The sequence below is a fragment of the Pavona decussata genome, unplaced genomic scaffold (genome assembly GCF_977016875.1).
Source record: "Pavona decussata unplaced genomic scaffold, jaPavDecu1.1 SCAFFOLD_371, whole genome shotgun sequence".
NCBI lineage: Eukaryota > Metazoa > Cnidaria > Anthozoa > Scleractinia > Agariciidae > Pavona > Pavona decussata.
In genome coordinates, this window is record NW_028145747.1 from 698,911 (window position 1) to 711,222 (window position 12,312).

Below are 12,312 nucleotides of genomic sequence, written 5' to 3' on the forward strand. Positions count from 1 at the left end.
GGTTCCTAACAATAACAATAACGATAACTTTATATGCTCTTGTGCTCAGTTACATGAATTTTTGTAAATAAGAAAGAAAGAAAGAAAGAAAGAAAGAAAGAAAGAAAGAAAGAAAGAAAGAAAGAAAGAAAGAAAGAAAGAAAGAAAGAAAGTAAGAAAGAAAGAGAGATAGAAAGAAAGAAAGAAAGAAAGAAAGAAAGAAAGAAAGGAAGGAAGGAAGGAAGGAAGGAAGAAAGAAAGAAAGAAAGAAAGAAAGAAAGAGAGAAAGAAAGAAAGAAAGAAAGAGAGAAAGAAAGAAAGAAAGAAAGAAAGAAAGACAGAAAGAGAGAAAGAAAGAAAGAAAGAGAGAAAGAAAGAAAGAAAGAAAGAAAGACAGAAAGAGAGAAAGAAAGAAAGAGAGAAAGAAAGAAAGAAAGAAAGAAAGAAAGAAAGAAAGAAAGAAAGAAAGAGAGAAAGAAAGGAAGGAAGGAAGGAAGGAAGAAAGAAAGAAAGAAAGAAAGAAAGAAAGAAAGAAAGAAAGAAAGAAAGAGAGAAAGAAAGGAAGGAAGGAAGGAAGGAAGGAAGGAAGAAAGAAAGAAAGAAAGAAAGAAAGAAAGAAAGAAAGAAAGAAAGAAAGAAAGAAAGAAAGAAAGAAAGAAAGAAAGAACGAACCCATATTTTAAACAACTCAGAGCCTGGAGACTGAAGCTTTTTATGTTTGTGAAGTATGCAGAAATCAGAACCAAACAGAGAGGGAAATGTTTCAGTATGAAATTAAAAGTGAGACATAAGTCTAGTAGTATATTTTTCTAAGTAACTAGGATAAGCTTTGATAACGTTTCTCGGGCAGTAATTATTATTGTGTCATTATTTGCTGATCTTTTCGTAGGCAATGACCCTACTTACGGCCGCAAACTGATGTTGAAGGACAAATGCGACCTGAGCATTTCTAAGCACATGAGGTATGGTTAAACCAGTTAGCCCACTAGCTTGAAAAATTTGCAGCGAGGCAGTAAAAGAGAGAATAAAAAATTATATTTTTTTGCCGGGTTCATCTTTCCCCATCTTTCTGAAAGACCCTTTATCTCGAAGTATTTTGGACTGCTCAAAATATTGTTTATGGTAATTGTTAAGTATAATTTTCCGGAATATTAAGCACCACGAAAACTGTGCTAAACAAGGAGATGAAACGTGAATAACCTGAGTATCAGGCCTTCCCTAGGGGAGGGGGGAGGAGACTCTGCAGGGGACATCGAATTTTAGTACCGCAGGATTTCTGCGGTAAAACAATGGAAACCGTTGTGAAACAGCCAATCAAAAAATTTGAATTTTTTCGATGTCCCCAGAGTCTCTCCTACCCGCTGACCAAAAAGCCTGAGGACTCTGGGTACGAGTTGCCACCTCTCCGAAAAGCCTGATACTCAGGCTAAAACATGAAAATCGACAAATGCACTCAATTGGACTGCTCGCTATCAGAAAACTGGCCAGACTACCTAAAATACAAACAAACCTACAGAAAAACACTGCTAAAAACTTTGATTGAATTAACACCCACAGACTTTTAATATTCTTATAACCAGTACCATTGAAAAGCACTGCTCACTAGCATTTAAATGTATGGTCACACTTAGCCGATTTCATCCACAGACGTTGAAGAAGTTAGGACCATCTTGTACAGCACAATAAACTATACTATCGCAAAGTGCTTCTCACTAGCTCTCGAAGGAGTGGTCTTTTTAAAACGATTGCTGCAATTCGATAATGTTTGTTCCCCCTGATCACTTCTGTTTCCGTCTGTTTTAGGCTGAAAGCCTATAACGCGTTGAAAAATCTAAAAAATGACTTCTGTGTCCATCCTGATGGTGGCTGGCCTGGTGAGGGAAAGAGCCTGGTTTATTGGACAACGTGCAGCCCCGAGAGGTTGAAACTGGACTTCTTTGATCTCAGTAAGAATATTATATTAATTACATGTGGTAAACTTAGTGAATGAAGAACAGTTTATAGGCTGCGACTGTACTAACGTGGAGTGTTTTTCTATCCCTAGAGAAATTGGGGAAAATCGCATTTAATTCTAAAAACAACACAGAAAACAAAAATAATACACTTTAATTGGCTACAAGTCGCAGTAACATCGTCCAGTAACTACCCAGAAAACATGGAGTGCATTGCTGATAGCCTAAAAGCTGAAACCGGTTTATTCGACTTTAAAACCAGTTTTCAAATAAGCGGTCGTAAAACTAAAATCAACTTAACAACTTTGGCCAATCAAGAGAGATACAAACAGCGCAATGAACCAATCAGAGCTCGAAGCAAATTCATGTAACCGGCGCCAAGCGCGGGAAAACGCGTGCGAGCAAATCGCGATTAGGTTTGGCTTTGTTTTTCATTGGTTGAGAAAGGGACGCGAGTTTTTCTTACCAATCACAGTGCGTGTTAAAACAAAACCAAAGAAAACGGGAAATTGCTTACCACACGTGCTCAAATGAAAATTGTCTATCTGTAACTCTAATTTGTTCGACGCGAGCGAAGACCACGTTTAAATTACAGGTAAACATTGCGAAGGAAGATGGAACGCTTCGCTTCTTGGGCTCATTCCTCGGGCAAGCGTCAAAAGACAGTTAACAAGGGATATAATTATAGGGTATATATAGACATGGGATATATTTTCTCCATTGTAACGGTTTCCGGCCACAGCAAAAGCAATTAAATTAATTAGAGTCTTTTTCGTAACCTGCTTCCCTCACTCAAGTCTTTCCAAAAAATAAGGCTCAGCTGATGTCAATTATGAATACATTTATTTACTAGTTAGTTTGTTTATTTATTTATTTATTTTCATTTTGCATTTTTTTTTGTTTATAGATCCGCCTTCAATGGAAGTTTAATTATCAGGACAGCAAACTTCAAGTGAAAAGTTTGCGAAGTGGTCAAACAAGAATAACCTTGTAGTAACCTTCAGTGCTAGTATAATCACTCATTATAAAATTACATATATACTCGTCATATGTTATATTATAATCCTCTGCAATGTTCTGCATTGTTTGGTTTATTGCTGAATAAAGTTTGAAAAAATTATTCAAAAATTTATTCGCGATTGAAAAAATACTCGGCGTCTCTGAAAATTACTTCAAATAGACAAACTCAGGAGTGTTGGCCAACAAAGCGTTCTATAGCTAACGTGACACGTCAAACGCTTCAGAAACAGATAAATTCTACACACGCTCAGTATTACAAATTCCCCTTTCCCTAAACTGCTCCACAGGCCGGCAAATGAGTACGAGTGGGCCGTTGCGATAAGTTCGTGTAGCCGTCAAATAAGGATGAACAGCTGGCATACAAGTGCCATCGGCTCGGAGACCCAGGGGCAGATAGTTGGGTCAGAAGAAAGTCAAAACGGGAGTTCCTCTTGACCCAACTATCTGCTCATGGGTCATCCGTGTAAAATACATCAAATAGCCTGCAAAATTGAATTTAAAACAGATACAGCTGTAGCACGACGTCTTAAACCAAGTCGTGCTTAGGCCGACTGTTGATGAAAGAGTTTGCCCTGCTCACTGCAGTGGAACGCAGTGGTTCGGCGCGGGTTTTTACCGGTTTTATGACATCTGAACCCAGAAACCCTGATTACTCTGCTTTCGGACACCTTCAAGAGTCGGCGCAGCTTACTTTGCTAATATGTGTTTTTCCTTGTTTGTCGAGGTACATTGGACGCAGAGCTCAGTATTTTTGGAGTGTTAATGAATAGGGCATTGCGGGCAGCCAAAGGATAAAAATCAGTAATTAACTGTGTTTGCAAGGGCCACCGCGACAAAATAAAAGTACCGGATCCTGTAGTGAAGGATTCAATCAGCAAAGAAATTATGAAACAAATAATGTAAAAAAGAGCAAGGCTCAGACCAGTTGGCCTTTCTTCTTCAGGGTATGTTTGAGACTGACCCTTTGGCAAGAGACGTTACAATTAAAAACAGTTACAATAAGTACCTGAAAATCATAGGCTAAAGTTACATAAAAACATTCAATTTTAAATTTTAAATTACAACTGCAAAAGCAAAAAAATAGATAACGGTACAACGTGGAAAACGAAAAAAAAAAAAAACGTCACAATAATGAGTTCTTTACATAACTTAGGAGGATGAAAGACGGGAAAAATGTTCATGTCTCATCTCTCCTATTAAGACCTAAGGGTTCCAGAGTTTGACCTCTGTCGATGAGGAATGCCTCTCTAGCTTCGCGTACACTGTCACGATTAGATTTGATGAGTTCGAGAGGAATAAGTAGCATTCCAGAAGCGTAATGGTCGTTAGAAAGAAAATGTTCTGAGACTGTGGTGGGGTTTGGAAGTGTTTGTTTGTTTGTCGACTGATCTACGGTGTTTAAGTCGTCGTTTTGTTTCTCCAATGTATTGTTCGTGGCAGCGGTTGCAGTGTACCATGTAAATAACGTTTTTAGAGTTAAAATCTATATGATGAGTAATATGTCTAGTTTCGCCGGGAGAATGAAATGTGTAACGGGTACGTCCGTCTGTTATGTAGTTGCAAGTTAAACAGTTGTCTCCGCCGGCATCGAAAAGATCCATGGGGTGGGTTGTCTTGTGTGGGATTACGTAGTTTGGCGCTAACTAGTAAATCACTAAGGTTGTTGGTCCGTCGGAAGGCAACAAGAGGTGTTGCTTTGAAAACGTTGAACTGGTTCTGCAATAGAGTTTATTTTCTTCGGAAGTTATCTTAGATGATGACTGAGCGAACCAAGAACTCCAGAGACGGTAAAATGTGCGTTTGTTAATCCCTCACAAACCATCGCCCACTTACGGGGTCACTTACTATTTTACAAGATGGTCGATAACTTTGACCTTCGTCAACCTGTCCTTAGCCGAATCATCGTTAGAAGCACGCTTTTCGTTGGTTGTCGTACTCAATAATATAAACTACACTAATTTCGATTGGTGCCACATAGCGTTACACACAAACATACATACCAACGCAAAACCGCATGACGACTTATAGGTCAAAAATGGTTTATAAAAGGTAACGGTCTGGGCCTAGTTGCTCGAAGCATGGTTAGCGCTAACCCGGGTTAAATATCATAACAACCCATAGGTTTTAATACCTTTTAACCCATGGTTAGCGCTAACCATGCTTCGAGCAACTCAGCCACGGAGCCTTTGTTTAGCACCTCACCCCATCCTCCGCCGCCGGAATTTCCCGAAAACGGGACAACAAACTGGGAGGCTTGGGTCGAGGCTTGGTAATCAACAGCTGTCATGCGCAATAGACCAAGCGGGAAAGACCGCGGGAAACCCAAAATGGCAATCTCGTTCCCAGAGGCTGCGTTCCTTTTGGTCAGCACCAAGGAAGCAAGACCTACGCTGGCCTACAACGCGCGCGGGCTCTGGGAACGAGATTGCCAAAATGGCGGTCCGGCGGCTGGTCCGGCGTACAGCAAGCGCAACGACAACAGAGTTGAACGAAATTGACGTATTTTTAATACGTTCTCTTTATGTAAGAGATAATTCTGGATAGACTGGGTCAAGGGAAGAGGATTCAGAGGACATTATCCTGAATTGGCTATCCCAAAGTGAATGAGTTTGAAGGGGGCTCGACTGCTAATCTTGGAGTGGTTCTGCGAAAATATCCATGAAACGAATGTGTTTTCACTGGAGGAGTTAAAGAGGTTGGTTCATTCATTCGTTTCTGGTATTACCTTCATTCCAAAGAAAGTTAATTTAGGGAACTGGCCATTACAAGTTTGTTCGAAGAGGACCCACGTGCACCTTGGCTAGGAGGGGGGCGGGAGGTTGTCGAAGAAACTACCTGGCAAATTTCATTGGCTTTACAATTTGAGCTGACAAAGAAATATTCAGCTAGCAATAGGCGACATTGCCTGATAAACAAGAAAAGTGAGGTTTTAATCTCATTTTAAACTCAATCAACAATAGATGAGCTTGGGAGCTGGTGCCTAGAATGTTAGTGAAGCCAGGCAGCAATCAGGCAAGGGGAAGGAGGTATCCATGGCAACCCTGCAAGCGGTCACCACCAACGACACCGTCACACTGAACCCAATCAGTGGAATACTTACTAGACCCAATAACTTACCAAAGGGAGGGTGGAGAGGGGAAAGAAAAAGAAGCTTGAAAATAAAGCAAGCAAAATGACCTTTCTCACAGGCCAGCAAGCAAGCAAATGCAATGCAAACCATGGGGCGCCCCCCAGCAGAGAGCTCAAAGGTCGCCTCTGAGCCATGACGAGAGACGACCACTGACCGACATTGAGCTGACTTTAACCTTGCCTAAATTACATTTAGCCACATGTCATTTCTTACTGCTGGATAGAGGGTTGGCTATTTTTTATCATGTAAATTGACCTGAAAAGCCTATTGGGAGTGTGAATAAAGTATGTATGTAAAGACACCATCTTTAGAGGTCGAGGGAGGGGAATGCAGGCAGAGACCATCATTTGGTGGGTCCTGTTTGAGTATATAGTAGTATTGACCACTTCCCTTAGGCATAATTTTAAAAATCTCGGGTTAGCTTAAGTCTTATTTCTCAGTCTTATTTCTTATTTCTTATTTCTTATTTCAGTCTTATTTCTTATTTCTGCGACAGTGACCATTCTTTTTGTGGATCTGTGCTCCTTAGATGTTAACCACAAATAAAGGACTGTGCCTACTAATACAGAGGTATTTTTGTGCAGTTTGACTATGCAGGGAAAGAAGATCTTAGCAAGGGCTAGATTGAAATCCAAAAAGGAAATTGGGGGTAACCATGTATTTTTTAGAGATAATTAAGCAACAACAATTTTAAAATGTGCTAAAATTCAAAGCAATGTATGGCATTTTTTCCCAAATTTAAGCTTTATTATCTCTGAAAAATACATGCTTACCCCCAATTTTCTTTTTGGATACCAAAACCACTTGCTAAGTTCTGCTTTCTCCGCATAGTTTTAGACTGCGCAAAGATATCCTGTAGACTCTTGATTAATCCTACACCAGGGGAGAAATCCTGGATAATATTGGATAGCAATAATAATTATTCACTTGAACGGTACAAGTTTTCAAAAGACAAGGTAATTTTCCTTCGCGCCAATGTCTGTAAGGTAATCTTATGCCAGGCAACACCTTTGTCTTACACCACTTTATGCCAAAGACCAACTATCGTGTGACAGTATGCCCACCAATTTGGAAACCCACGCCAAAGATCGTTGCCTAACCTACATCCAGTGATTGGAGGCCTCCTCGTAAAATATTTGTTGTTGTTTTTATTATTATTATTATTATTATTATTATTATTACATAAAATGCAGCCTGGGCTACACGGCAGAGGCTCAATTTGGTTTCAAACATAGTGCTACTGCTCAATGCGATCAGCTTAGTTTGGCATGTTGCCAGCATGGTGTTTCATTTGCCTGTTATTTTTTTGTCCTAATTTAAGACTCGACCTTGTTAATTTTTTCAATTGGTAGATTTGAAGATCTTGGTTCATCGGGAGCTTACATTCTTCATGTAAGTAGAGACTTGGTAAACAGTGATCAAGGGTTGCAAATAAGGTAATTATTTTCTTGCGTTTAGCAGGGAGTCCTTCCAACTGACTTGATTTTCAGACATTTTTCCTGGCCTTGTAACGTAATTACACAGTAATCATTTGGGCTATTGGAGTGAAATTGTATTAACACAGCTATAAAGTTTGCCATGCAAGTGTCTATAATTGGATTTTCAATGAACTGCTTTAAATATAAGTTGAACAATTTTATTAGTTGACACCTTTTTCATTAGGAGTAAATTAATTTCCAGCGCTGAATAAATGTAAATTATTTCTTTTTCAAGCTTTTCAAATTATGTCTGACACCAGTTCTGTGTGAGCTCAGTAATATACGTATGCAATGACCTGTAGCCTATCATTTTTGTTTAATTCTTTAAAAATCATTCAAACTTGTTTGTCAGCTATTCCCCGTGTCAATCATTTCCTCACATTAATGTGATTTCTGTAGAATGATCAAGTTGACAAGAATGGCAAGTTGTCAATGGAGAAGAGCAGTTCTCCAGTGAAACTTGAGGTAAAAGAACATAAATAAAGACAAAGATGACATACATTTTCCACACATTCTTTGTGAGAAACATCTGTAGTTACATCTAAAATAATTACATTTATTTGTATTTAACCCTGCTGGAGGGGGGAGAGAACTGGTACTGGCTTTGCCTTCTGACATAAATGCTTATATGGCTTAGTACCTCAGTATTTATGTGATTATTTTATAAGGAATTGTGATAGCTACTACACTCATAGAAAAACAGATATGCATCTACCCAAGCCTAGCCTTAAGATTTTCAGGTTCTATCCTTTTGAATTCACTACCTACCAAAATTCAAGGAGAGAATTAAGAATCGCTTTCTTCTTTTAAACTTTTCATTAAAATCCACCATTTTTAACATTTGCATGTAAAACAGCACAAGTCAGTTTTTCCTAACTATTTAAATTAATTTTTATTCATATTTATTATCATGTTGATCAGGAAAAACCTCATTTACATTTACTGTCAACACAATTTACATATGTAGTCGCAAACGTAAATTGTGTGTTGAAAGTAAATGCAAATGAGATTTTTCCTGATCAAGATAATGTTGAGTAATACTTTCTTGGCTTCGATAAACAAAATTTCACAGAGATTTATATTTGTCACATTTTATGACCAGGGCCCCTCTGGATAACAACCTGGCTAAATAAAGTTTATTTACTTACTCACTCACTCACTCACTTACTCACTCACTCACTCCCTCGCTTGCTCGCTCGCTTGCTCGCTCGCTCCCTCACTCACTCACTCACTCACTCACTCCCTCACTCACTCACTCACTCACTCGCTCACTCACTCACTCACTCACTTACTTACTTAACCACCCACCTACCTACCTACTTACTTACCATGGACAGAATCGGCATGCACACACGTGTTATTTTCTTTCATTTAAACATTTTTTAATTAATAATTAATGGAGTCAACGAACAGTCACAAAAATGTTTGGTGTTACCCTTCAAATCTGATAGTGTCAGGTGGATCCCAGTGTGATTGTGAAAAGGACGGAATGTGGTAGCAGGGTCATTTTTCACCAACTTGGATTATTATTTTATAAACCAAAGCAACATTGTTTACCAGCCCTGGGTGATTGACAAACACAAATAATATACTTTTTAACATCTTGTGCAAATCTCTATCTCATATCTACTTTCTAGTCATCCATCAAGGCAAGGCGACATTTATTTGCTGCCACTTTGCACCTCTGAGATGTGAAGCAACAGTTTGAAGTGATTGTTTTATAGGAGGATCAGGAGATCTCTCAGACAGTCAGAGTTGGTCCCTGGCATGTGTCAGTCTTTAACTTCATCTCTTGGATGAAAACCTTTTCCAGGTAAATAGTCCATTCTAGTTAAAGAGGATATAATTAATATATGTAACATTCCAAAATGGTTCAAAAACCATACTTTTGGGTAGCACAGGCTTGAACAACAATGCCTTCACACAACAAACTAAACTTTGAGTACTTCTGTTGCCTACTGTAATACAAATTGGTTCATGTGATTGATGAAAAACTGGTTGGCAACAAACAGAACTAGTCTCTAATCTTGCTAACCTTTCTGAAGCTAGTAAACTCATATTTATGGTGTGACTGCATTTCAAGGGCACCCAATGTGAAACTACAGTATATGAAAACTTAACTTCAGTTGTCGTTTTCTGTTTCATTGATCATTCTCAGAATTTCCCAAGGGGTGTTTATGTATGCTATTGCAATTTAATCTGCTTGAATTCTTAAATTGAATTTTTTACTAGCATACAGAAACAGAAAGAAAACACAGAGTTACAACTGTAGTAGTATGTGCACAGACAACATTGGCATAGCCCTCGTTACCTGTCACCTGTGCCTGTACCTGTGACCTGCGTTTTAGACCCACCGCATAGCCCTTGGCACGAAAACCAATTTCCTGTATTTCAGTTGTTTCTTACGCTACTCATTGCCCTCCATAATTACTTATGGTACTACATGTAGTTGGGAGAATTTGTTTAAATATCATTGCATTTCATCTTTGGTGATCATTTGCTTTATTCTCATCACTAATACATTTTATCAGTTATTGAGGTCATTAGGGGGAAATAGATACTCATCACTATTGGGGCCTGAAGGTTTAAATCATCTTTTGCAGTATCTGTCAGATGCTACCAAAACAGAATGGAAAATTGAAACTGGGAATCAAGAGACCATAACTAGTGAGGGAGATTTTGAGAAGAATGACTTCAACCAGCAGAAGGAAGGTTAACCATAATTGCATTTTAGTCAATTTTAGTTAAGGAGTAAGGCTTAAGCTCTTTATTCACCATGTCTTTTAGTTGAAGGGCTTCTTCAAAATGATGCTATTATTAAAGTGGAAATTTGGACATGAATTCCAAATCTGGCCAAGTTTGAGCACTTTACGTTAACAGACTCGCTATTTGATAAGAAACAGTTCGGTGGCAATTTTTTTTATCTTGAGGCTTAAATATTAAATTTTAGTGTGACTTTTTCCTGTTCTTAGCTAAATAGATTTGTGGAAGCAATGGAAAGTCATGGCATAATAACTTAAAGGCTTGTGATGAAACTATAATTCTTTCATGAAAGTCCGTCTTTATACCGAACTAGAACTTCTTAGGAACAACTAATGTTTCACGGCCAGATTGCCAGTTAGCATAGTTTTTAAGTAGGCCCTTCAATTGAAATCTCTCTGTATGAACGTTTTTACCTAGATTGTGGTGATTAAGTGGGGGAAGCTAAGGTACCGTATTTACTCGATTAATCGTCCTGGGCGCTTATTTAATTTTGGGCCCATTAGGGTGGGTGCTTATTATTTTCCCAACATTTTAAAAGCGAGGACATTTTTAGAGAATGACAAAACAAGGCATCACAAGTTTATTCCGCTTCAACAAGACAACAAAATGCAAAAGCTAACATAAACAAGCCATAAACAATTATATAAAAGTTCACAACTACCATATCTACAACCAATTTTGGAACGCAACCGACGCTCCTCTTACTGCACGCTAGGCTAGTACAGAAATGTTTTTTTTTTTGTTGGGAGGAGTGGGGCGGGCACTTATTAACTTCTTAGGCTTTCAGGGTGGGTGCTTGTTCGAGGTGAGCACTTATACAAAGGTGGGCAGTTAAATAAATTTGACTATATCTTGACCACCGTGTTCTCAAAGTGATTGTTCAGAATTGCTGGGTTTTTGTATTCGTTGTTAGATCCTTGGGCTTGTATCAATTGTGTTACAAAAATAGGCTAGTTTGACATGCTAGAACGTACAGTACTTGACTTGGTGCTTAAATTTGAATTTTATTTATAACTTACCACGATTTGAAGCCCAGTAAATTTTTTTATGTGCAAAAGCTCAGCACATTTTGCTCCCTATTTCTGTAGCATTATCTCTAAAATGTGAATAGGAATTTCAGCTGCCTTGTCCGGTCACTTTAAAGCTTTCTGGAGACGTCTGAATCTGTTAGGCACTGATGCTGTTTGGGACGTCACTCACCAAAAATGGGGTATTGATTTTGAGTTATGCTGTTGTTTGCCTACATTTGCACTGCTCAAGTTTTGAGGCCCATACTTGGTTTTGCTTTCATTGAATCACATATGCATTGATATACCGTAATGATTTGATTTAGCGTCCAGGGTGCTTATTTACTTATGGTACCTCAAGGGAAGACACATATTTGAAACACGGCACTTTTTCCTTTTTTGAGCAACATCCAAAAGTGCGAAACAAAGTTTTGATATTTATTCAAAAAGGGACAATAACATAAACTGTTAAAGTAAAAATAAACAGTAAGTATTCACTTAATGGTAGGGAATTTTGAAAATCACTAGACTAAGTCTATTCAACGTCGATAGCTCCAGTGTCGCTTGCATCAATAACAAAGCTTTCGGGTGCAACATCTACATCTGATTCAGTAATTCCGTCAAAGGGATCAATTGTTGCGTGATTTGCTGCTTATGACTTGATGTACTACCTTGACTCGTTCTAATCCTACTTGACAAGGCTGGAACCAAGGTGCTAAATCAAATCATTACGGTACATGAAAAATTAATCAAATTTTCCAAACTTGGTGATGGTTGGGTTTGATGATGAAAATAAAACTATCACCATCACCTAGCAAAATTTGCATCAAATTTTTTTGCAGTGAAAATAGTGAGTGGTAAATCACAAATTATCATTGATGCATCATTACATCAGTTGATGACGTCTCGCTTGGGTGAAAGTGAGCAGAGGAGGTAGCTAAAATTTGGCCAAATGTGGAACTTTGATATTAGCCTAAATCTGC

At 38.4% G+C, this 12,312-nt stretch overlaps 2 protein-coding genes across 5 annotated transcripts in view; both read left to right on the plus strand.

Annotated features, from left to right (window-relative positions):
• The window catches only part of LOC146452351 (uncharacterized), an 87,989-nt gene extending 84,914 nt beyond the window's left edge, over positions 1 to 3,075 (plus strand). The window contains exons 43-45 of the mRNA XM_085097957.1: positions 869 to 941; positions 1,783 to 1,925; positions 2,839 to 3,075. Of these exons, the coding sequence (XP_084954083.1) occupies positions 869 to 941; positions 1,783 to 1,925; positions 2,839 to 2,861 (239 nt within the window). The 3' untranslated portion in view covers positions 2,862 to 3,075. The remainder of the gene's footprint in view (positions 1 to 868; positions 942 to 1,782; positions 1,926 to 2,838) is intronic.
• Positions 3,076 to 5,414: 2,339 nt separating this feature from the next.
• On the plus strand, positions 5,415 to 11,922 carry LOC146452353 (uncharacterized). Of its 4 annotated transcripts, none has more exons than XM_085097949.1 (4): positions 5,415 to 5,646; positions 7,434 to 7,473; positions 7,959 to 8,024; positions 10,163 to 11,922. In XM_085097949.1, the coding sequence occupies exons 1-4, from the start codon at positions 5,555 to 5,557 to the stop codon at positions 10,274 to 10,276; spliced, it is 312 nt and encodes a 103-aa protein (XP_084954075.1). In that variant the 5' UTR covers positions 5,415 to 5,554; the 3' UTR covers positions 10,277 to 11,922. The 4 variants fall into 4 exon arrangements, 2 of the variants coding, with proteins under 2 accessions (XP_084954075.1, XP_084954076.1); XM_085097950.1 differs by lacking the exon at positions 10,163 to 11,922 and adding an exon at positions 9,197 to 9,477; XR_014859768.1 differs by lacking the exons at positions 7,434 to 7,473; positions 10,163 to 11,922 and adding an exon at positions 9,197 to 9,258.
• Positions 11,923 to 12,312: the final 390 nt, after the last annotated feature.

Bases quoted from the DNA above. Each gene is read 5' to 3' on its own strand.
- LOC146452353 (XM_085097949.1), top strand. From the start codon at position 5,555: ATGAGTTTGAAGGGGGCTCGACTGCTAATCTTGGAGTGGTTCTGCGAA. The intron at 7,474-7,958 runs GTAAGTAGAGAC...TGATTTCTGTAG, and splicing joins CGGGAGCTTACATTCTTCAT to AATGATCAAGTTGACAAGAA. The intron at 8,025-10,162 runs GTAAAAGAACAT...CATCTTTTGCAG, and splicing joins GTTCTCCAGTGAAACTTGAG to TATCTGTCAGATGCTACCAA.